The sequence below is a fragment of the Macadamia integrifolia genome, chromosome 14 (genome assembly GCF_013358625.1).
Source record: "Macadamia integrifolia cultivar HAES 741 chromosome 14, SCU_Mint_v3, whole genome shotgun sequence".
In the NCBI taxonomy this organism is placed as follows: domain Eukaryota; kingdom Viridiplantae; phylum Streptophyta; class Magnoliopsida; order Proteales; family Proteaceae; genus Macadamia; species Macadamia integrifolia.
Window position 1 is genome coordinate 6,403,711 of NC_056570.1, and position 25,746 is coordinate 6,429,456.

Consider the following 25,746-nt stretch of genomic DNA (forward strand, 5'->3'; position numbering starts at 1 on the left):
GATTCCATTATATCATTCGTTGCAGGCATTAAGTTAATTTTTTTTTAAATTTATGTGTGTATATTGCTCCGTATTTTTCAAATCTAAACTTTTAAAACTCGTATTTTTTGTTTCTTAAAATTTTTCCTTAAAATATTTACCCGATTTTTTGTCATACCATTCAAATTTTGAGCTGTTTTAAACACAATGTATCAAACAAAGTTTTTTTGCCGTTCCTGTTTTAACTAACTGTAGTTTTGAAACCATTGTAAGAATATAGGGTATTTAATTTAATCAGGGCATGGAATTTTACACTTGGTTAGTGCAGAGTCCATTTGCATGCTTATGTTTGAGTCTCAGTTTCACCTTCGTGCCATAATCAATTTCATCTTCTTTTTTGAACAGGTAAAAACCGTTATTCTACCAGACAGTATCGGCCAAACTATGGTGGATGGACTGACGTGCCATGCTTGTGGCAATGTGGAGTTTGACAACTCTGATGGCTTCTATTACTGTCGAAGGTGTGGTTCACAAGCCGATGACATCATGGAGACGGGTGTTGCTGATGAGGACTTCATGGATGTGGGCAATGCTCATGGTGCCATCTACTTGTCCAGTAATCGTCGTCCCACACAGCGCCAACACCAGCACCAGCTCCAGCACCAGCACCACTCTGTTGTCAAGACCGAACCCTTCAATAATTTCCTACCATCCTCACATTCTCAGTCCCAGTCCCAGTCCCACTTCTGGAGATCCCTCACCCAAACTGACAATCACTACTCAAATAAGTCCATCAAGAGAGAGGAACCTGATGTTGAGGAATCGAAGCCTTCTGTGCCATACGATTTCGGTTCTACCCCGACTGATTTGGCCCCAAGCCCTGAGCAGTACTGCTCTGAGATTAGAATCCGATACGTCATGGGCATACAGCTCATGATTCAGTTCCAGTGTCAGGCTCTTGTTGATCATTTCAGTGTCAGTCCCTTGATTTGTGGCTTGGCCGGAGTGATTTGGATGCGCTTAGTTGCTGCATCACGGGTGTTCGATGATGGGTGGGCTGACAAAGTCATCGAGGATTCTGAGATTTCTCAAATAGAAGGCAAGTACCCCCTTCTCTATATCTTCTTGTCTCTTCCCTTAGCTTTACATCTTTAGCTATTTGTTGCTTTGATGCATTCCAATTCCCAACAGTTGTAGAGGCTGTAAGGCCCTTGAGTTAGGAAAAATTAATATGTGGGTTTGGACTATACAATTAATTGCTATTTTTATTTGAATTATTCACAAGGACCACAACTACCAATTGAACCTTTTAAAATTTCATGTTGCTGCTAGAGTACACTCACTACAGAACATAAATATATTAGCTCCTTATGGGTACTCTCTTCTGTATCCATGGCATAATGGGGAAAAGTTAATGGTAGTCATCATCGTGGACTGGCTCTCCACTGGTTTGGAACCTAATACAGATTGGATAAATACTAAACATGGAAGAGCATGGGTGTTTCTTGTTATTGAATTTAATTTAGAACTAGGATTGGTAAGGCCAATCTAATCCCAAACTGCAGGATACTTATCAAAGAACAACCAATATCCAAAGTAGAACAACAACACAAAGCAACTTAGGATTAAAAAGGAAAACCAAGATTGTAACAGCCTACCGATTACAGATTTCTTAAGAATCTGTGAGAAGAACTAACAATAGACGATGGGGCCTTAACAGGGACTGTAAGAGGCCTAATCCCAGTTGATAATATGGTCCAACACCCAAAGAAACCAACAGAAATCGAGGCAGGTCTATCGATTTAAAATCTGGGCAAATAGGTAACTACAAGACAAAATTGGGAGATTTCTAATATCTCTCATACCCCTGGACAGAAAAGGCTCCCCTTTGGGTCGAGTTCCCCCCTAGGTAGTGCCTAACTTTGATCCAAAAGTCAGCCAAAACTGATGGCTGGTTAGGTTTGAGCAAGTTCTGAAAATTGCTCACAGAATCTGCAATTTTCTGGGCAGAACTGAAAGGGAAAAAGTAAAAAAACTGAATTTAATACCTGTTAGAATTTGAGCAGATCAGTAGCACTTTGTGTGGTTGAGAGAAGAAGAAGATAAGCAAAGGAAGAGGACCTCTCGGGCTTCACACTGTAGAGAGTCAACTAGATCAAACACCAGTTTCATCAGTCTTGGTCAAACACAAGACAAATCCCAACAAGGAAGCAGCAGCAGCAGCAGCAGCAGCAGCCATGGTTTAATTCTTCAAATCGTTGAGCTATGGGAGCCTCCATGCTTGTATTTATAGTAAGGGGGCAAGTCCTCCAATTTGGAAAGTCTCAAAAATAGAAACTTCTAATTGGTTGTCTATTACATAAGTTTCTAAAAACTGAAAATAGAAAAACACATTATCCTTGAGACCCAAACAAATGTTAGCCATTATATATCACTTCTCTAACTGTTAAGTAGACCCAGTTGCAGGAAAATAAGAAGACAGAGCAAAATGGTTCCTAATAAAGAGAGAAAAGAAAAAAAAGGAGGAAGACTTTGAATATCTATACCCTTCAGTTGAGATGATGCAGATACGGCTGCCCTTTCTTGGTTGGACCAGCATGACCGGCTTTGGAAGCCAAGAGCCAAGAAGAACCGATCCAGCCCAGGGTTTTGGTCCAACAAGGGTTGGAAATAAAATTAGTAGTTTACTTAGTATTTTATTTCATGCTTTTATTTTCCAGACTTGAACGTAGGAGTAGGATTTACTTCATTGCTTTGGTTTCCTTTTTATAGTTGTTTCCTAGTTTAGGCTAGTTTCCATTTCAGTTAAGTTTATAATTTCATGTTCCTATTTTCCTATATATTGGCTGTAATCGATTAAAGATTCAGAGAGTGATTTTGATTATTGAATGAATGTGTTGATTGTGATTCTCCTTTTTCCCCCTCTCTACTCTGATTTCCCCTCTCTTCCCTAAGTTTCTCCATCAACTTGGTATCAGAGCCGAAGGATCCTATTCCTTCCCCATCTTTCTTCTTCCTTTCCCATTCTCTGTTTTTGGTTCTACCGTGACAGAGAACAGCCAAAAAAAAAAATCTCTTCATACCCATCGTCCCAGCTGAAACCCCAACCCCACCGAGCCTCTGTTACCTCCATCTCGGCCTCGGACTTCCATCAGCAAAAAAAAAAAAAAAAAAGAAAAAAATCCCAAAGCCTCCCTTTCTTTTTCTCCTCACTTCGATTCCCAACCAGAAAATCCCACCGCCTCCTCTTTCACTTCTTTTCCCTTCCGACAACAGCCACCGCCTCCTCTTTCTGTGTCCGACAGCAAAGAAAAAAAAAAGAGGAAGAAAGCAAAAGGAAGTCACGAAGAAGAAGGAAAGTCAAGAAGAGAGAGAGATAGAAGAAAAGAAGAAGAAAGAATAGCAGAAGAGAAGTCTAAAAGAGAGACAAACCAGAAAAATACCTATCGATCTAGTCCTTCCATTGCCGCGAGTCGCTTCCAAGCCGTGAAGACCTCTGATGTAGATAAGTCACTTGGGCTTATTTTATTGCAAATAAGTCTTGGGTTGTGTTATATATGTGTTGGGCCTTTGATCCCATGAGTTTTCTTTGAAATGGGCCACTTTAATGGGCCTAAAATATGGGTAGAAGGTAGAAAAACGGGATTTAATTCATTAGTTTAGTTAGTTGCTATTTAATTCAATAAAGACCCATTAGGCCATTGGTCGGTTGTAAAGTCCTATATGGACTATTAGTTAGTTAGTTCTACTCCATGTTGGAGTCATAAAGTCAAGTCCTAGTCCTATTTTGAATTCCTAGTTGTAGTAGGAGTGTCTAGTCATATTGGGAAACTAGCTCCTAGTTGTAATAGGAATGTCTAGTCCTATTGGGAAACTAGCTCCTAAGTAGTTTGATTGCTATTCTGCCCTCTATAAATAGAGGAGCCTATGTATTCATAATTGGAGATTTGAATGAATGAATTATTGAGTGATTACTCTTTAGCTAAAAAAAACTGTTATTGAGAGGTGAGATGCTTAAACCTTTGAGGGGTGTGATACCCAAAACCTGAGGGGTGAGATACCCATTCCTTTATTCTCTTTCACCCTTCTCAACCCTCCATCGATTCTTCTTTTTCTATTTTTATTTTCTGTTTATTGTTACTAGAAGTACAGACCTGTTAAAGCATACAAAATCAGAATCAGCCAGCCAAAGAGTTCTTGTTCTTGAAGCCAATTGACCCTCATTGCTGCCTAAGTTTGAGATCTGATATATAGATCCTTTGGAGGACTGGTTCTATATTCTAAGAAGATCAATCGATCCTCTCTTGAAGGTTATCTGAAGAAGACAAGTTGATGTTCCTGTAGAATTCTTCACATTCTCTCTCTTAGGTCTGAAAATCAAGAAAGTGCGTAACTCCATAACCAGCCGTCAGAAGCCCTTCACATTTGGGGGTTTTTGTGCCCTCCCTAGGGACTATCTACACCCAAAAGTATAGCTCAATCGGACTCCCACAGACCTGGCCGCACCTCTCTCTCCAGCTTTATAAAAGGTCTTTCTCTCTCCTATCGGGTTGGGTTTTGGGCTGGTTTTGCTCCTATATGGGTATTGTATCCTTGGGGGTTTATTTGATGGTATTATTTCTTTGTTTCTTGCTCCTATTTGTATTGTTTGGGGTTATAAATTGCTGGGGTAGTTTTTTGTAATTTACTCCTGCATTAAGTGGTATCAGAGCTATGGCTCAGACAGAAGAACCCCAACCCACCCTTCAAGATGTGATGAAAGCAATCCAAGCTTTGTCTATGAGGTTGGATGGACATGACCGACAGTTGGCTGACCTAAAAGTGAGTACTAGTGCCCACTCTAACACCCAACCAACTGTTGCCCAAGCTAATGTTCAATCTATTGTCAATTACACTAGTAATGTTCCCAGAAGAGTCACCATGCAACCTCGAAGGGTACCAGTTTGGAATGAAGAGTATGATGAGTATGACAATCAGCTTTATCAGCCTGATGATATATACAAGGTTAAACTGGAACTAAAAGAATACCATGGAAGACATGATCCTGTCTATTACCAAGATTGGGTGAATTCTTTTAATGACTACTTCCGGTGGTACCGTATGCCTGAAGAAAGGAAAGTCCAATTAGTTATCACCAAGCTAACTCGTGGAGCTAAGGACTGGTGGAAGAATGAAGAAGACAAGCTCATGCGCAGGCGCCAGATGCCTCGTAGTTGGGAAGACTTGAAGTTCATCCTCAATGGAAGGTTCTTACCACCAACCTACCGACGTCGGCTTTACGACATGCTGAATACCATCAGGCAAGGTACTATGACTGTAGAAGAATATGTTAACCGATTCAATGAATTGCTTTCACGAACAGGTGCCTATAAGGAAGATGAAGAACTACTCATATCCCGTTTCAAATTAGGATTAAGGCATGACATTCGTGAGAAGCTTGGTGTGATCGAAATACCCTCCGTGAATACTTTTATTGACAAATCCTTAGAGGCAGAGGACTTGCTCAAGTCAACTCCTCGACGTTTTTACCCACCAACTCATGATTCTGAGGAAAACATGGCTAGGGGAAAGGCAACTATTGCTCCAAACAACGTCCCAACAGCCACGTTAGACAAGGGGAAAACACCTATAACTTATAAAGAAGGTGAAATCAAGTGTTTCCATTGCAGAGGTTTTGGTCATGTTGCCAAATTTTGCCCCTACCAACTGAACACCAACTCCGTCATTGTTGCATTTGAAGTCAATCCAAAGATGTTAGTATGTGAACCACAACTTGATGATTGGATGGCCGATACCACCACTGAAGACAAGGAGGAAAGTGATGAAGTTGAAGGTGAGATGGATGATCGTGGTATGTATATTTTAAAACTCATTACATACACGAATGAGGACACGAACACTGACAAGGGACTTGAAGAGCCTATGATCGAAGAAGAGCAAGTAGAGGACGTGCTAGAAGACGACCTCATGGATACATCGGGAGACCTTGAGGTTGAGCATGTGGAATTCGTCATCCCATTAAAGTATCTTGAAGATCGAGCTCCTCACATTCTAGACTACATCTTTATTATCAAAGAGCTACCTGAATTTTTCTACGGCTTGAAGAGGGACGTGCACCATGATATAATCACCCTCACACTCTACAAAATTCGAGGACGAATTTTTTCTAAGAGAGGGCGAGTTAATGTAGATGTCACTTGGGCTTATTTTATTGCAAATAAGCCTTGGGTTGTGTTATCTATGTGTTGGGCCTTTGATCCCATGAGTTTTCTTTGAAATGTGCCACTTTAATGGGCCTAAAATATGGGTAGAAGGTAAAAAAACGGGATTTAATTCATTTGTTTAGTTAGTTGCTATTTAATTCAATAAAGGCCCATTAGGCCATTGGTCGGTTGTAAAGTCCTATATGGACTATTAGTTAGTTAGTTAGTTCTACTCCATGTTGGAGTCATAAAGTCAAGTCCTAGTCCTATTTTGAATTCCTAGTTGTAGTAGGAGTGTCTAGTCCCTATTGGGAAATTAGCTCCTAGTTGTAGTAGGAATGTCTAGTCCTATTGGGAAACTAGCTCCTAAGTAGTTTGATTGCTATTCTGCCCTCTATAAATAGAGGAGCCTATGTATTCATAATTGGAGATTTGAATGAATGAATTATTGAGTAATTACTCTTTAGCTAAAAAAACTGTTATTGAGAGGTGAGATGCCTAAACCTTTGAGGGGTGTGATACCCAAAACCTGAGGGGTGAGATGAGATACCCATTCCTTTATTCTCTTTCACCCTTCTCAATCCTCAATCGATTCTTCTTTTTCTATTTTTATTTTCTGTTTATTGTTATTAGAAGTTCAGACCTGTTAAAGCATACAAAATCAGAATCAGCCAGCCAAAGAGTTCTTGTTCTTGAAGCCAATTGACCCTCATTGCTGCCTAAGTTTGAGATCTGATCTATAGATCCTTTGGAGGACTGGTTCTATACTCTAAGAAGATCAATCGATCCTCTCTTGAAGGTTATCTGAAGAAGACAAGTTGATGTTCCTGTAGAATTCTTCACATTCTCTCTCTTAGGTCTGAAAATCAAGAAAGTGCGTAACTCCATAACCAGCCGTCAAAAGCCCTTCACATTTGGGGGTTTTTGTGCCCTCCCTAGGGACTATCTACACCCAAAAGTACAGCTCGATCGGACTCCCACAGACCTGGCCGCACCTTTCTCTCTCCTATCGGGTTGGGTTTTGGGTTGGTTTTGCTCCTATATGGGTATTGTATCCTTGGGGGTTTATTTGATGGTATTATTTCTTTGTTTCTTGCTCCTATTTGTATTGTTTGGGGTTATAAATTGTTGGGGTAGTTTTTTGTAATCTACTCCTGCATTAACCTCCTTCGTCACCATCGGCTCTCGGGGTTCATCCCTCCTTGCGTCGGTTCCCCTCAACCAGGCCTACGAAACCGGCAAACTGGTTTCGCCTCTGGACACTCCCACTTCCTCCATCTCTGTCGGTGACGGTTCCTCCCATTGAGTCTCTTGTTTTATTTTATTTTCTGACTTTTCCACATTACCCCTCTTTTATCTATTAATTCCTTTTATCCCTCATTTTTTCTTATTTACATTTAGATCCCTGCCCACACTTGATATCCTTTGTGGTTTACTTGAATCTCAAGTAATTGCAATTCTGCCCTTAAAAAAAAAAAAAAGTTATTTACTATTCTACCATATATTCTTGAGTGTTATTTTGTTAATCATCACCATGGTAGCCAATAGTGAAGTTGTTCAACAGCTGAATTCTTATAAAGGAGAAACTGATACAAAATTTGATGCTCTCACTAACATGATCACGTCCCTAAAAACAATGGTGGAATCCATGCAAGTTTCTATTGATCGTTTGGTGGCAGCAGATAAAGGAAAGAGTCCCATTTAGTCTGGGGATTCTTCCAACACCACTCCACAGGATCCGCCAGTAACACTACCACCACCACCACATCATATACCATCACCACCACCTCCACCACCATATGGGACTGGTAGACATGATGGAGCAGAAAGAGCAGCAAAACTAGATGTCCTTGATTTTTATGGAGACAATAATCCAGAATTGTACCTTGACTGGATTCACAGTTTAGATACATTCTTCAGATGGTATGGGTTGACTGAGGCTCGAAAGATCCTATTTGCAAAGGCCAAACTGAAAGGCACGGCCCGAGTCTGGTGGATCAAGCAACAACAACATAACCAAACCCGAGGCATTGGTTTGGTCACTACTTGGGCTGAAATGTATGAAGTCATGAATCGGCGATTCTTGCCTTCTGATTACAAGCAACGCATGCATCTCAGGTTTGCACAGTTGAAACAAGAGAATTTGATCGTTGAAGAGTATGTTGCTAGATTTTATTATTTGGCCACTCGCTCTGACTTTGAGTGGGATGAAGAAGTATTAGTGGCACAATTTCGCAATGGTTTGCACCCTCAACTTAGTGCTGCCCTTGCATCTAGTCGATTGCCTACCATGGAAGACGCCGTACAAGTAGCATATCAGGTTGAGGAAAGTCTGAAACGCCCATACAACCGGAGAAATTTTGCAGATACTTTTTCTCGAGGTACTAGTTCCGTTTGGCAACAGTCTCCTACCCAAGAGAGGTCATCTAGCAAACCACAGGCTAATGCTACATCTATGGCCTCTTCACGACCTAGTCGGCCGTATTCTCCTCGACATGTCTCTGAAATGTCATCTTCACGGCCTACTCGCCCATACTCACCCCCTCGGCGTGGTTCAGATAAACCTTCTGATTCTTCAAAATTTACAGTTCGGTACTACTCATGCCATGGATTTGGACATTTCAGTGCTCAATGTCCCAGCCGTTTGGTTGCTTTTATCGATAAGGATTCTCCTATACCATATATTCCCAAAGAGCAACTTGGTTCTGACACAGTTGATTTAAGAGAAAGCGTGCAACAGGTGAAGTCAATGACACTCTTAGTGACGAAGACCAACATCCTTTTTATGTCATTCGTCATGTGTTGACCACTCAGAAGGCCACTGACAATGAAGATTGGCGCCGCAGTAGTATTTTTCAGACTCGTGTGAAGTGCAATGATCAGTTGCTAACCTTGGTCATTGATGGAGGCAGTTGCACTAATGTTGTTTCTGAAGACGTTGTTCGTAAGCTGGGATAGAATACAGAACCACATCCTAATCCTTACAAGGTTGCTTGGGTGAACAACATTAATCTCAAAATCACAGATAAGTGCTTGGTCACATATTCTATTGGTGGATTTAAGGATACAGTCCAATGTGATGTCCTCCCTCTGAAGGTGTGCCATATCCTTCTTGGTCGACCTTGGTTGTTTGATAAGAAAGTACAACATTGTGGCTATGCCAATACCTATGCCTTCAAGCATGCCAACAAGATTATGAAGTTTCATCCTGCCAAAGACCTTCCTGAAATTAAGCTCAAGAAGATGGTGGGATCGTTCCTCATTCAGCCTATTCCTTCAGACGGTCTCCTCTGCCCTTTCCCTAACTCGACAGAGTCGAGTTCTTTTCAGAGGAGGAGAGTTGATGCAGATACGGCTGCCCTTTCTTGGTTGGACCAGCATGACCGGCTTTGGAAGCCAAGAGCCAAGAAGAACCGGTCCAGCCCAGGGTTTCGGTCCAACAAGGGCTGGAAATAAAATTAGTAGTTTACTTAGTATTTTATTTCATGTTTTTATTTTCCAGACTTGAACGTAGGAGTAGGATTTACTTCCTTGCTTTGGTTTCTTTTTTATAGTTATTTCCTAGTTTAGGCTAGTTTCCATTTCAGTTAAGTTTATAATTTCATGTTCCTATTTTCCTATATATTGGCTGTAATCGATTAAAGATTTAGAGAGTGATTTTGAATATTGAATGAATGTGTTGATTGTGATTATCCTTTTTCCCCCTCTCTACTCTGATTTCCCCTCTCTTCCCTAAGTTTCTCCATCATGAGATAGCCCAGAAGATTGCATAGCTCCATTGGATGCTCCTAACAGAAAAAGCTAGCTGATTTCTCAGGTGATTTTCTGGTACTCCCTCCTGGTTTTGGAGCCCAGTTGCCATCGCCCAACACATAACCTTGAAGCCTCACTGAAAGATGAGTAGAAGACAGAAGCTCCCCCAAACTCAAGCAAGAAATAAAGGCGTGATTTTGAAGTCGGTTTCTGGCTTTTCTGTTTGATTCTCAACTCCACAAAAAAAGAGAACTCAGAAATATCAATTAAAAATGAGCAGATGACAGGTTTCTATCTTGGGTTTGTGTACGAGGTGGGGGAGCAGTTCAAAATCATGAAACAAGTAGCCCAAATAGATTTATGCCAAGCATTTCTGGTTTTGGAACTATGAAAACCAAGAATACCATTTAAGTAGCTTCAGAGAAAAGAGTAGAAGCAAGAACAACAGAGAGCAGAGAAAAAGGGGATTAGGTGACTCTGGCTCTTTGAAACTCCTCCATTGGTTTGGAGAGTAACAGAAACCACAAAAGCAGATTTTTACAGAAAAATAGTGGATGGTAGTCTTAAATGAACAGGAAAGGAATCCGTTCAAATGGTTCACTTATTTGAGATTGCTTCTTATCATTACTTCTTAACAGCTATAGCCCAGCTGTTTGAAACCCAAGAAGCACAGGGTCCTTTACTCCTTTTTATTGTGGTGACTGGTGAGAGAGGGTATTGAAAAGTCTAGAATGAGCAGCTTCACAGTAACTTTTTTCGTTTGGGAGCTCATAAAGACTAAATTCAACTTATATACATAAAGATTGTGATTTTCTTGTTCATTAAAAAGATACTGAAACAATTGAATTAGAGGAAAAGGAGAAAAAAGGGGGGAAATAAAACATAACAGCTCATAATAAAATCTCTGTTTCCACTTTCCTGGGAAGTGGGTCTTTATTATTCCACCACAAGAACCAGTCTTTAATGACACAGAGCTCAAAAACCAAATGCTTCCCTTTCAGAAAAGACGTCAAGGAAAAGGGGATTTGTAGCATTTCGTCTTGATCTTGGAATCTGAAACGTAACCCAACAAATCAAATTTAGGGAAAAAATAAAGAAGATAAAAAGAATAAGAACAGGAAGGGTTAGATAGATCAGAGAATGCAATCTTATCAGTGAAATCACTGAAGCTCAGTTGAGAGCTTGTGAATGCTTTTAAGTATCAAAAGATTCTTTGAGAGTGTTACAGAGGAAGCAGAGAGAGGTCCACACTCCACACTCCACGCTCCACGCTCCACGCTCCACGCTCCACGCTCCACGCTCCACGCTCCACAGGGAATGTGTTTTGTAGTTTCAAAGGTCACATGAAGGATTTTGAGCCAAAAAAAAGGGCAGAGTTGCACAGCCATCATATGACTTCCTTCAACTAATAACTTAACCCCTAAGAAATAACAAAGACTAACAACTAAAGTGGAAACTAATGAAAAAGGAAACAGACTAGTCAATCCCATATGCAACCATAATACCCCTAATTTAGGCCCATAAAAGAGGCCTATTACACTCAAAACACATGGGATCAAAGGCCCAATATGTAGAACCTAACCCTAGGCTTCTTCCTAATAAAACAAGCCTTGGTGATGAATCTGCGTCAGAATTCCTACATTCATCTCATTGGCCGAATTTTATCCTGAAACTAGCACGGGTATATCGAGAATTAGTCCCAAAGCAACAAAGGTTATCAATCGGTAACAAAAATAAGCATATCTTAATAGGATTTGCTGGAAATTAGAAGAAGAAAAGCAAGGATCAATGGATTTAAGAACAAAGGATGCTTCAAAGAATCGAATAAAGACATCATCAAGACATTATCAAGAATTTAACCATTGGTCAAGAATACCAATAATAGCCTGATAACTTAAGAGTATCAAATCTGTGACAGAAGTTCATTAAGTGCCTTCATTTTCCTGTTATATATGTCCTTCATTTAGTATCTATTCTTCTTGGTTGCAGGTGAGTTAAAAGTTCGCAAGCCTCGTGCCAAGTATAGTGCAGAACCCCATAATATACATGGGCAGAGAGCTGTGATCCTTTGGTTTAGATCTTTGAAAAGGACAATCCCAATATCTTATTCCCTTGCAGTTTCTTTTCTTGCTTGTCATATTGCGAGGGAGGCTATCCTACCAACAGATATATTTAAGTGGTCTCTTGAAGGGAAGCTTCCTTATTTTTCTGCTTTTGTGGACATTGAGAAATGCATTGGACATCCTTCATCGGCTTGCCCATTAAGTTCAAGTTTTATGTTCAGGCCTTTAAAAGCTGTTGGCATACGCAGATTAGAATCACTGGCGGCCGCTGTTGCCCAGTCTATTGGTCTACAACTTCCTCCTGTGAACTTCCATGCAATAACGAACCGCTATCTGAAAGAGCTATCCCTTCCAATTGAAAAGATTTTTCCACATGTTTGTCGTATTTACGAGTGGTTGATGCCTCCTGAATTATGGTTGTCAGCAAATCAGTTCAGGCTCCCAACTTATGTTTGTGTAATGTCGATATTAATTGTGGCAATAAGGATTCTATATAATGTTCAGGGCTTTGGGATTTGGGAAAAAAGTTTATCTGGTTCAAGTGTGTCTTCTTTTTCCTGCGATCAGGTGAGTACCTCAACCTTGCATGTGCTAAAAAGATGGATAATGACAGAAGAGAGCTTTTTTCCCACTGATATGCTTTAAAATGGTATGAAACAGGTTAGAAGCTTTTCTGCAGTTCAGAAATCTGAGTTGGACACAGAAGCACTTCTCCATGGCCTTGAAGCAACATATGACAATATTTCTGACTCGTACGGTAACTCCTTGCAATGCATTTTTTACTATTTGAAGCCTTATTTTCAACATGTATGAACTAGAGCAATGCCATTAAGTAGTGGAAACACACTATGGACAGTGCCGCTTTCAAGGGTTTTTTTTCTTTCCTTTTTTTTTTTTTTTTTTTTTTTATATTTGTAATATTTTATCAGGGATGCTTAGAAATATTACCCTTGTTTTGTTGGCAGAGTACTCAAAAAATCTGAAGGCATATCTCAAATATAGTAAGGATATTGTCTTTGCTGGGATAGCACCATCCTTTGAGGATAATGAGGAAGAGAAGATAATAGAACAGTTATGGGATTTTTATGAGAATCAAGAGGTGATGTGTGGCAGCTATTGATTTTCTTTATGTTTTAAAGTGTTGATCTCAATTCTAACTCATGTACTTTCTTCAAGTGGAATTTTGTTTCATTTTCAGATTTTTCCTCCTCTAAGACAGACTGCAAAAGTATCTCATTTTATGTAGTTCCAAGTAAATTTATCTACTAGACTTGGGGAAGATAGGTTTTGAAATATGTCATATATAACATATAAAAATGTTCCTGCATTTTCAGCCCAATTAAAATGAGAAATTACTGTCATTTGATCTTGCACCTAAGGTGTTGGCTAGGAGCTTGCAACATTTTTTGTCAACTAGAAGAGTACAAACGACAAAACAAAGGGAGGGAGTAAAAAAGGAAAAGCAGGGGAATGATGAATTACTTCGTGATTTCATCAAATGAGAGAGACAACGTCTACCCTTCTCCATCATAGTCACAGTAAAATCTGTTAAAAAATGATGTCACTTTAAAGTACAAAGAGATTTAGGTTGATGGTGCTTGACTCTTTTCTCGTGGATGAATAATATTGAATGAAAATTAGAGAATTTTAGGGACTAAGTGGTTCTAAGTTCGACTCTTCTTACCTCATTGGGGCCACTCACACAGGGTGTTTAGTGCTCTTCATTGCTTTCGGTGAAAGTTGAATGGTTCTCATTCAACCCTGGTATGACCCGGTTCATGTAGTTGTCGGGTCAGTATGGGCCTGCGAGACTGGAGTGAGAGAGAGACTTAAGAAGTGCTGACATTGGTGTAAGGGGGATCCTTCAAGTTGGGTATTCGCAACTTGGATTTGATCTGTTGAAGAAGTGTTGACATTGGGTTGATTGAACAAAAGAAGTCTTAGGACTTGCTATTAGAGTGGACTTTGAAAGAATGGATGGATCTATTGGTGAAGAATGGTAGTTGTTTTTGCATGCTTCATAGTTGATGGATTTATTACTTTCTTTGTCTTCTTCTTGTTATGCATATTTGGTTTCATGTATATTACTCGTTTTGTTTTTCTGGCCGTATTTATATCTTGTGTTCAGTTGGGTGCGGTTCAGTCTTTTTGGTTCTTTTAGTCGCTTGAAGCATTGTGTTCTCTTTTTTGTGAAGGTATATGGGGATTTCTCCTTTTTTAGGCAATGTGCATGATTGCATGCTGAATATATAAGTTCTGAATTTTTGCAAAAACAAAGAAAAAAGTGATTACTCAATATGATATGCACTAAACAACATGAGACTTGCACAGAAATTCCACAATTATCATGTATTACCAATCAATGTATTTACACCAGCTACTCAAAAGCTCCCTTGTAAATTTCAGGATTCTGAAACATTAGTTGGATCAGCTGTTGGATGCAAAAACGGTTTGAACCAGAAAAGATCGAAATGTGATGAAGGCTCTATTAATGGCTTGTCTGCGGAAAACAAGAAACCCAGAGATAAAGGATGCAATGACTGTACATGCATGCATCATAGTAAACAAGGAGATGATCAAGGAAATCAAAGTCTGGATGCTGATAATTGCTCTCTAAGTTCACAGGAACAAAATTCAGTTTCTGGTGGTTGTACATGTGCAGGAACTCCTAAGGATAGAGCCCTTAGACGGATGAAAGCAAACATGGAGGATAACAGGTTCTTATACATCCCCCCAAGGGTCAATCTCAAAAGATTTGACTATCTTCAATATGTGAGGAAGAACGATGCTGGTACTAGGACTTATGTTGCACATGCTGATTACTACATTCTGCTTCGTGCTTGTGCAAGGGTTGCCCAAGTTGATATTCGCTATATGCATGTTGGGGTTTTGATTCTTGAGAAGTCACTAGCACAGGTTGAAAACCGAATTGATCAATGTTTGAATTTAAGACCTCCAGAACTTGATTCGCTGGGGTCTTGATTCATATGTATTTGTTCCAGACCATCTTCTGGTTGTTTTTGGGGAAAGCAATGATTGCAATCAGATGTTCAGACTGTGAACCTACAGTTGGGCTGTTCATGCTTCAGCTACAGTGTTCCAGTTGCTGTATTTGTTGGCAATCCTCAACTAGTGCTGGTACTCTCTCTCAACTTTCGGTTTTTTCATATCCTGCTTATTGCTTCATTTTTCTTGGTTGGTGCAATTTGTCTCCTTGCTGCATCCAGCTATGCTTTTTTATTTTCCATTCAACCTAGAAAATTTGCATGTTTCTTGAAGCTTGTGTATTGGCTTCATAGAACATAATTGCTCCTTTGGGGCATTCATTAAATGTTAGCATATTTTTTCAGAGAACTAAAAACCACATATGGAAGGACCTTAAAGCCTCACATTGCATATTGAGTAATTATCAACTAATTATTGGATAAATTTATTTCCTCCTGGTCTATAAATGATATATTTGGAATGCCTCGACTTTATAAAAACCATGCATGGACTGTTCATCGTTGGTTTGCTATACATGTAATTATCTTAATCAAGCAAAGTTGATTCTTATATGTCGTGTGTTCGTGCAACATCATATTATGCTAATTATATCTTAATCTAGTTGATCCCTTTGGATGATGAGTATCTTGTGTCTTGATGCAAATTTTTCTTTGCAGGAAATACTTAAATGTTTTTGTGAAACTGGACGGTTTTCGGCCTATCTTCCTCTTCTCGGGAATGGAGCCAGCTAGTCTATGACAAACTAGAGAGAACAATTCCAGGTTGTAAGACTGATGGAGAAAGTCCAATCAGTTTCCAAGGGTGAGGCTGCTTGGGCCATGAATCATTTTGTTAATCAACTCAATTCATTCGCTCTTACTTATTATTCGATGCAACTTTGCTTTTGCATTTGCTTTCTTCTTTGATTTTCCTTCTGTCTTTTGAATCGGGTCCCTGCTGTGGGACAAAAGAGCTGAGGGAGAAACAACATGAGGAAGAGAAGGCCTTATATTCCCAGACTTCATCTACTTCATAGCAGAGTCTGTTATTATTTTACTTATTTATTTATTATTTTTTTTGGGGGGGGGGTGTGGGGGGTTTTGTACAGTAAGCTATGGACACCTTGGAGCAAATTTTTTGAAGTGAGGACGACTTATCAGAAATGTCTAATGTTCAGATACTGGTTACAACTTCAATTTTTTATTTTTTATTTTTATTTTAATTTATTTAATTTATTAAAATTTTTTTTTTGAGGAAAAAATTGTGTATGATATTCCTCTTTTTGCAAGGTGGTATGATTGTTAGCCTCTCTCTCTCTCTCTCTCTCTCTCATTCATTCATAGCGGGGATTGCTGTACTAAGTGATTAATTATGGCCAATTGCTCTTAGGGTGGCTCTTTACTGGATGCAGAGTTCATGAGGATGAGATCTCTATTGCTGCAACTAGGGTGAAATGGGGAGCATATTGGCTCTGGCCTACCCATTGTCATCCCTAGTTAAACTGGGAAAGTTGAAATCAGAGGTGTTTCTGGGTTGTTATCTGGTCTGATTTTTAGAACCATCCACATGGAAATAGTTTTCCTTGTTACCTTGAAAGAAGTTTCAAGCTCTAAATTTGGGATCTCTGTATTGAGTTTTGCCTGCTTCTTTGCTTCTCTAGGTGTATCATATATTCCAGTAAACAAAGCTTCTTCAGGGTTCAGACATCAAAATAGAATTCAAGCTAGCAAAACCTTTAATTGATCTGCAAATGAGATCACAGTTTTCAAGGACACCTCGATCTCCTCTTTGACAGGCACAATAGCATCTCTCCTCTTAAAAATAAAATAAAATAAAATAAAATAAAATAAAAATCATGAGGATTTTTCCAACCCTTCAATAATTTCTGATTTGGCTTGAATCATGGGCATATATGATTATTTAATTCTGAGGACATCTGTTTAACCTTTAGAAGCCCAATGCCTTGAGAAGTGAAGGAAGAGTAATGCCAACGCAGCTGATTTCCATGTAGTGGACCAAGGGATCCCATATATTCCTGTTCGAAAGAGCCCTTTGAGGAAGGGCAAGAAGGTGAGCACCATCCATGCACAGCAAATGATCTCCCCTATCCCCAACCAAGATCCATCAACAATGGCCATGAAGAGTGCAGTCAAGTTCACAAACAGAAGAATAGTTGGTGGCATGAAGATTGGCGAGTCATTGAAGGTAAACCGGCCATGATCGGCGTCTGCATCAGAACCCTGGATGGAGGTGACTTGGTTATCTTTTGGTGTAACTTCGAAAATATTCTCTGAAAGACCTACCAACTTGGGAAAGAAACTTAGGCATCCAAACAAGCATGCAGTTGTGGTGGTTATCCATGACATTCTCACGTTGTTCCACCATGTTCGGATTGAGAGCCGACATTGGATGTACTCTGATAGAGTGTAGAGTTTATAAATGATGAAGAGTGCACTTGGGATGAATATAGCTGGTTCAGAGACCTGTAAAGACACCATCTTCATATGTTAAAATGTATAGTAAGAACAATAGTACCTTGGTCTTCTCCTTGAGGATAGGCAATGAGACCCCTCATTATATTGTTTCTTTCTGATTGTGAATGGTTGGCTCCCTCCCTCTTGCTATGTGGCAAATTTGAATGGGCTTGAGTAGGCCCATGTAATAGAAAACCTCAAATTCAAATTTCACCCATTTGAAAAGTTTTTCTAAATCCAGATCCAATATTTGCTACATGGCAAATTGGATAGTGTTGAAATTGTGGATTCTAAGGGCTTGCTCATATGTCTAGTTTCAGATGGAGTTAGCTAGGTGGAAATATAAAAAGCTGAAATTTTCTAATAAGAAAATTGACGGTTGAAAATACAAGGGAGGGTGAATGATTGAATGTAAATCTAAAATTTGATGTGGTGAACAGTGTAGATCATTTGCTAGATTTCCATACATTCGAAATTGCCACATCACATCGGTCAATGTTGATTCATGATTCAAATCGGGCTGAATCAGTAGCAATTGGTCGAAAATGGAACAAAATTGACTGAAATTGATTCTGATATGAATCAGCCAATTCATCTATACGATTCTCGATTTTTAAAACCCAAATAAAAATGCCAGAACCCTAATAAGTAATAAGAAATGGACAGAAAATGGCTGGACCCTATGCTCTTCTAGCTTGTATCTGATGTGCCACAGCATTGTAGGCTATATAGTAGCAAGTGGAAATTCAAGGAATTGGACTTGAAAATTTACCGTAGGAAGGAAATGGGTGTTGGTGAAGATACTGTATGCAGGTAATAGAGCATAGAAGAACTCAGGTAAAGAACGTGGTCCCCATAGCAGTAAGTAAAAATAGGCCAAGCATTGTCTGAATCGGAGCTTTGCAGTGATAGTAGCAAGGAGGGGACTTCTGCTGCTGAAGAGGATCTCTAAAAAGCCAGTGACCCATCTTGTCATTTGGATCATGATTACGGGTCCACCCGTCGGTGCACACCCAAGAAATGCTGGAGAGTCCAAATCTGAGTATACGGATCTCCACCCCCTTGCATGAATTCTGATTCCTGTTAGTAAGTCTTCTGTAGTTGATCCATAGACCAAACCCGCCTGCCAAAAGAGAGAATACCCATAGTAAATTGTTTGAACATATTGTTAACAAATGAAATTGGATTGAGTTTTTCTGAGACCACAGTGAAGCATTACAATGGGGAGTCACATCTGGATCGTCCCATTGTTTATCTGTGCAGGAAAACTTTGAAATTGTATATATGGGTGGGTCGGAATCGGACCTGGGTCCTGATCCATTCATAAGGATATTGTTAGCTGAATGGATGAAGCCCACTCTCTCAATCTCCACTTCCATGAAAGAAAATTAATTAAACCTTAAAAATTGCAATTTTATTACCTTTGTACCCCAATCAGTCTTGTACTCATAAGCTGAACCTGCAACATGGATTGCTGCATCGATGCAGCTTGAAAGATTGAGAGGACGATTTATGCTGTTATTTGTCCCGTATAATATTTGAGCTGCTGATTTTGCAAATTCTTTTGAATCTCCAAATTTTGTTTGTAGTGATTCTAGCGATTTTCCTTGCAAAAAGCAATTGTCAAAACCAAGCTTTAGGAAATTTATATAAATATATAAGGTGAGAGAATCTCGTCGGTCTGGCATAGGAAACATTAGACCTGTAGACCAGTGGGAGGACACATAAGAATATATTTAACTAAAGTTAGGGGAAGAATAGCACGGTCTTTTGTGCCTTGCATAGTCTAGGTGTTTCATGTGTCAGACTGGAAGTTCTTTTTCCCAAATATATAATAGGAAAAAAGAATGTTGCCCGGCAGGTGGTAGCGGCCCACTACGCCCTCTCACATGGGCCAGTGAAATGATCACCTTGCCCTCCCCTCGGAGGCTTATGCGTATGCTCCCATTACGCCCAAACATAACTGGGCATAGGGAAAACTAGTCTGACATGGTTCTTTGTGCAAAAATCCTCTACAAGAAGACAGTAAGCGGTAGTGAGGATTCAATGGCTAAGGTGCATGTCGAGGCCCTTTCAGCCGTTGGATCATCACTGCCACTCACCTCTCATTGCAGAGGATTTGAATCAGGTTCTTTATCCCTTTTTTTTTTGGTGAAAGTTCTTTCTTCATGATTAAGGGAATAATTTTTGTCAACAAAATGGCGAACTGAAAAATTGTAAGCTTCATGTAATTGTTTTAACTGAAAAAACAGAAAAAAACTCATTTATTTAATGTAGTATTTGATATATGGATAAAAAAACATTTTCAAAAAGTTGAAAATGATAATACACATTCTCCCTCTCTCCCCATCCCAAGCAATAGACACGACCATGCAAGTGATCCAAACTCAAAATTTTCTAACTAATCCATTTAAAAAAACAATAAAAATGACCTAAATCCATTAAATAAAAAAATTAATTAAAAGATAAATAAATTTGAATGTATATCTATTAATTTAGATTTTGAAAAGATTTACTTAATCCTCAAAATGACTTAATCCTCCAGTATCCTATAATGAAAACAAAATTGAACTTCCTATAATACATCAACATCACTTCTATGCAAAGCTCCCAAGAGGACCCACACTACAACCACCATCGACACTTGCTGAGGACCCACCTCTGCAACCGTGACCCCACCCCTGCTTATTCTCTATTTCCCTATTTCTTAATGAAAAAAACCTCCTCTTAAATAAACGCTTACGTATTCCTATTTTTGTCTATCCTTAGCAGTATCCGATTGATTGATTCCGAAGATTTGCCAAAATTTGGAAACAAGGGACAAGGCCAAAACTGGGATAAAGAAATCACGGGTTGAGATTCTAAATTTCTCCTATAGTCAAACAAGAACTTGTTTAAGAATTTGAATTAAATATGATTTGTTTTTAAGAATTTGAATTTGATGAAGATGGATGAGAACTCCTTATGAGATAGAATTAAAAAATTCCCATGCCTCCAAGAGTGATGAAGTAACAACTTTAACTTTAAAGAAAGAGACAAATAGTGGAACAAAAAATGGAAAAAAGGGCTTAGGAGAGAGCGTGTTTGACACAAATACCTCAGGAATATGGGTGCGTCCATGGGGGTTTTGCAGTAAAAACATAGGGAGAAAGAGAAGAAGAGGCAAGGTCAGGGTTGCAAAGGTGGGTTGGCAGCAAGGTGGGGACGACGGTGATGGTGTGTTTATAGAGGTGGGAAAGAACAACTTTATTTCGGTGAAGGGAAAGAACAACTCTTGGTAGCTTAGAATTTAGGGAGTCATATTTTCTCTCTCCTCATTTAATAGATATCATATTCATGTATCATGGATGTTCTCGTACATTCATTTACATGAATATTCGCCGTTCTTCGAAAATATTGTAACGAGAAGAGTGGGGAAAATTGTCTAAACCATTCCAGTTAGGCTCAAGTCTAGCGGAAATAATATTCTACTATTAGCCACTCATTTATTTTCAAACCTCCGTACCCATTTACTATTATTTGATTGACTAATCTTTTATATTGGAATGGGTGAAAAATCAAATGTTTTGGAAATTCCTCATGGGGGGATGAATCAAGATAAGTAAATCTTTTCAAACTTCAAACTAGTGGATGTAAAATAAATTTTAAACTTCCTACTTTATAATTAATATTTTATGAGAAAAAAAATCTTGTCAATTTGAAAATGTCAAAACTGATCCAAATGTGAAAAGACCATATTATCTCTTTGCTATGTTCTAAAGATCCTCTAGTGCACCCTACCGGCAAGGTTCTTTCACCCTTTTGTTATTTAATGGATGTGGGTAATTTTATTTATTTATTGAGAAAGAAAATGCTACTTGGTCGTGTGGTTCTATACACCTAAGTATCCAACCGGAAGGATTGGGTTGGTCATTTTGCACACTTTGTGTTTAGGCATACGAACGCAAAACGGGGTAGAATTCTTTTTATCTTTTTTATTGTATTTTAAAAATGTGGAGTCCATATGAATGAATGATATAATTTTTTACCACTAATTGGTGTTAGCATTTAGATTCCTTCCACCCTGTCAGCATGGGAAACCCTCCCCTAGAAAAAAAAAAAAAAAAAAAAAAAAAAAAATTCTCAACCCAAAAGAAGAACAGGGCAAGAGATACCTACCATTAACGATGCTGTGATTGTTTCCTTTATTATCTGCTTCATCCGCTGGTAACCCATATATAACTTTTCTTCTATGAAAGCATCCTGTTCCACAATATAATGGTCCTTGCAGTCCTAGAAACCCACGAATGATGTACTGAAAAAGAACAAAGATATGTAAGAGAGAGAGAGAGAAAGAGCAGTGAAAAGGAAATCTGTAATGGTGACTCACTTCGGCTGCGACTATATACTGATTTCCAAAAGGGTCATCCTTAAGACCTCCATAGAACATCTGTGGGTACTGAACGAAACCACTTGCAGACTCTTTATCAAATCCAAGCAGGAGACACATCGAATGAAGCACAAGCTGTGGATTGTTAGCGAACATGTCGCAGTCCACATTAAGCATGAAAGGAGAGTTTGTCATCACTCCTGATACTCTAGTCTGATTAAAAAAAAAAAACACACATTTTTTTGAATTTTTTTTTTTTGGGCATATAATTTAATTAATGTGCAAGACAAGTTCATATATAATTGAAACTGAAGCTTAATTAATGGTGTGTTTTGAGTTAATATGAACTTCTAACCAAGACATTCATTGCCCCTGCTTTGAAATGATGTGGGTGTTTTGGCCTCTTTTCTCTTGACAAGTATATGAGATGTGGTATCCCTTCTGAAATATTTTCCTTGTTCTCCCATATAACCTGCAAACCATTATCAAAAGTAATGGTTTCAACATGCATTCAAGGAAAAAAGAAAAAAAAAATGTTTTCAACATGTATATATGGGTTTATTCATTAGTTATTGTGTGGGTTCGGATTATTGAATAGATATTGAACGGCAGGTCTGATTGGATGGAGTCCAATTGGGAGTGATCACTATAATGTGTTAATGCGCTTTAATTAATTACCTTAATGTATAAAGTGTCATCATTGTCATGTAGGTCTATTAGTAATTGAGCCTTATTATGGAATATGTCCATTTACTTTTATTTCAGGATTGATCCCTACTCCCCCATCTAAAAGGAAAAAAAATGACCACTGGGTCCGCACCGTTGTGCCAACATGGGGGCTAGTGAAGGGGTGCACATGGGCATAAAGAAAGGATGGGATTTTTGAGTTTTATACGGGTGGGTGTAATTTTCACAGCCAATTGTGTCTAGTTGTTGGGGTTATACGAACTGATTTCTTTTTTGCTGCTACCCGTGCTCGTAGCAAAAGAAATGAAATAATTCACTTCCCTACGGTTTCACAAATACCCTAATAGGTTTTAGCATTTTTCAAGATACCCTTCAAGATTTCATTTCTTTTGATTGTGAGCACGACTTAGCTGCAACATCGAGCAAAATTTCCTCCCACCCAGTCAGGGACCATTCTATAGTAACTATTTTGAACAAGTAAGTTGCATAGGGTTTCTTGTTTTTTGAGGAAAGTTGTATAGGGATAAAAGCTACAAAAGAGTTCTTCCACAAACTAACAATGGAAAATTTGCAACAGTGTTCTTAATTACCTTAACTATGCTAGGATGGTTTCCACGTTCAATTCCAGAGAAAGCTGCAAATTCTCCAATCAATTCACATGGGACTCCTTTCTGAATCGCCTCTCCAATTCTCTGGCAAAGTTGTCCATATCCATTCTAACCAAAAAAAGAAAAAATTCCTGTGTGAGATGTAGCAGCTTTTATTTATTTATTCTTTTTGGTAGGAGAAAAATTGTGCTCCACGGTAGTGAACATAGCGCCCCTAAGGCAAGTCCCATACGATAAACAGTGTTTCCGCAAGACCAATGAGTAATAATGAACATGTCAAGACTCAAACCCACAACTAGTCAGCTAACTCAAGCGGTGATGAGTTGAGGGCATTTTCACCACCAGGTTATCAACCCCACTGGTTAGGAGCTTTTCATTTTGATGCCTATCAAAACGTCGATATGGATCAGAGTTAATTAATTACCTTAATCTCCCTCCATTCCTGTCCAAATTCCGGTGAGAGGAGGACGTCGGTGGCTGCCTTAGGCTCTTCCTCGCCGTCGCCGAAGAAATACATAAAAGGGGCTCTGACTTGAACATCATACTTCTTACAGAAAGGTACCCAGAGCTTAGCAAACTTGGATGCTTCCATTAGAGAATAGAAGGTAATAGGTGAAGCTCCATCATCAGAGACATAGCAAGCGAGCTTGTGAGGTGGGTAATCAAGAGCTAACAAGGAGAGTACAGTGTTTACTGTGATGATTGGTGGTTCAAGAATAGAGTCTGCTGTAGTCACAAACAAGTCCACCGGGGGAAGCTCCACACCCCTACTTGTTAACAAATTGAAATAAAGTAAAAAAGTGAGAGAAAATTAATAAAATCTATTATGGATTTGTTGTATAGAGAGATAAATATATATACCGATTTAAGAGGCGTTGGGGATAAGTTCTGTAGTGAAAAGGGTTCCATTTAACATTCATGGTGAGGACCCAATAGAAGGTGAAGAATGACTCGAAGAGGAATGCGAGTTGCCAAGCCATACTATTGTTGATGTTAAGAGATACGAGGCGATAAGAGAGGAGAGAGAGGAGGAGGAAGAAGATGGTGAGTTCTACGGCTCTCTTTAGGGTTCTCTTACGAGGGATTCCCTCTTGTAGGGGGAGAAGAATGGTATCAGCCATGGTAGAAGCCGAACTGATGAGGTACTAGCTTGCTCTCCAGGGAACGACACTGGAACGCTTTAGGGGTATGACGAGCTCATACTAGAGAGAGAGAGAGAGAGAGAGAGAGAGAGAGAGATGCTGTTCTCGTTGAATCCTCATCTCACTACCTGATAACATTTTAAAGGTGAAAATGCTAAACTCGCGGCTTGTGTGATCTGGATCTGCTATCACATGTAACATTATTCTCTATATTATTTTCAAGGGAAAATGAATTCTATCCGAGACTGTAGTGTATGTGGTTCGTGTACGAGAATAATCTTGTATGTCCTTGTTTCATAGATTTGGAATCCACTTTCTCTCTCTTTATTTAATAGATTTTAAATCCATAGATTAAGAACGTATGAGATTGTTCTCGAGTTTATCACTTTTTTCTCCCCCAATGAAATGACATATTTGGCCCTCTTTTGTGTGAGGAGAGAGAAAAGAGAGATTTAGAGAGCACTAACATAAGCTGCTATACTCCTAGATATAGAGAACTATTTCCCTATTTTCAAATTGAGAAAAACAAGCTTGAAAGGCAGCATGGCTCTTGTGGGGGAAATGATCATCCCACATCTCATGAAAGACAGAAATCTCACCATTGTTGATGCTTCTGTACACATTTTCATTGATCCCACATTGACGCAATGGCCACACTAAATGTTAGGGAACCCTTACCCTTTTAATTTTTACATTTTTCATGAAAAAAAAAAAAAAAAAAAAACAGTATGGAGATTAAATGGGGTGTGTAGCTCCTGCGCCTGAATTCCTCCACATGACATATCTGTCTTTTTAGGGTTCAAAGACCCACGACAGGGCCATACCGCCATACAAGGACCCAAAAGGGACCAAATAGGGGCCCAATGGGCCTACTTATTGATACAGTATTGCTACTACTACCAATTACCTAGCGGGTATGGGTAGAATGGTCGAACAATCGTTCACTCCCTAGATATACCTTACATCTCTACTGGCTAGCTGCAGCCACCATGGAGGAAACACATTTTTTCCCACGTGACATGTCAGTTAGACGACATGAAATTTACAATTCAAATTCAGTCATGGGAGAGCGTTGGATATGCCATCAATTTTTGATAAGTTAACGAAATGCACTAATCACAGAACTAGACACGGTAAGGTAAAGTAAGGGTTTCCAAAAGAAGAGGGGAAAAGATGACATATGGAGGAATACTTTGATGGAATAACCAGTATTTTCCTTTCAATTATATGGCCTATTTTATATTATAAATTATCAACTTGAATTTTTAAAGGTCTAGAATTAATCATTCAGTATGGATTTGTATTTTTCGTCGCTTATTTAAGGGTAAGTTGGTGGTCACATTATTGAAGTGTTCTTAAACTTCTTCTTCTTCTTTTTACTTTCTTTCTTTCTTTCTTTCTTTCTTTCTTTCTTTTATTTTTTTTTTTTTATTTATTTTTTTTTTTGCGGTTAAAGGAAAATGTTGTTTTCAATTGCCTAAAG

The 25,746-nt window shown here is 39.0% G+C and overlaps 2 protein-coding genes across 4 annotated transcripts; one reads left to right on the top strand and one right to left on the bottom strand.

Annotated features, from left to right (window-relative positions):
* Positions 1-358: 358 nt before the first annotated feature.
* LOC122061576 (TATA box-binding protein-associated factor RNA polymerase I subunit B) lies at positions 359-16,244 on the top strand. The gene is made up of 6 exons (XM_042624914.1): positions 359-1,078; positions 11,925-12,565; positions 12,659-12,755; positions 12,964-13,097; positions 14,405-15,136; positions 15,661-16,244. The coding sequence occupies exons 1-5, from the start codon at positions 424-426 to the stop codon at positions 14,978-14,980; spliced, it is 2,103 nt and encodes a 700-aa protein (XP_042480848.1). The 5' UTR covers positions 359-423; the 3' UTR covers positions 14,981-15,136; positions 15,661-16,244.
* A 451-nt stretch (positions 16,245-16,695) lies between these two features.
* On the bottom strand, positions 16,696-24,397 carry LOC122061575 (cellulose synthase-like protein H1). 3 transcript variants are annotated; one of them, XM_042624911.1, is made up of 9 exons: positions 23,983-24,397; positions 23,546-23,888; positions 23,104-23,229; positions 22,182-22,298; positions 21,827-22,039; positions 21,616-21,751; positions 18,879-19,051; positions 18,230-18,580; positions 16,696-17,466 (listed from the first exon to the last, which is right to left on the bottom strand). In XM_042624911.1, exons 1-9 carry the CDS (start codon positions 24,240-24,242, stop codon positions 16,924-16,926), a joined length of 2,262 nt encoding a protein of 753 aa, XP_042480845.1. In that variant the 5' UTR covers positions 24,243-24,397; the 3' UTR covers positions 16,696-16,923. The 3 variants fall into 3 exon arrangements, with proteins under 3 accessions (XP_042480845.1, XP_042480847.1, XP_042480844.1); XM_042624913.1 differs by having other exon boundaries at positions 18,879-19,063; positions 21,827-21,961; positions 23,983-24,396; XM_042624910.1 differs by having other exon boundaries at positions 18,879-19,063; positions 23,983-24,396.
* Positions 24,398-25,746: the final 1,349 nt, after the last annotated feature.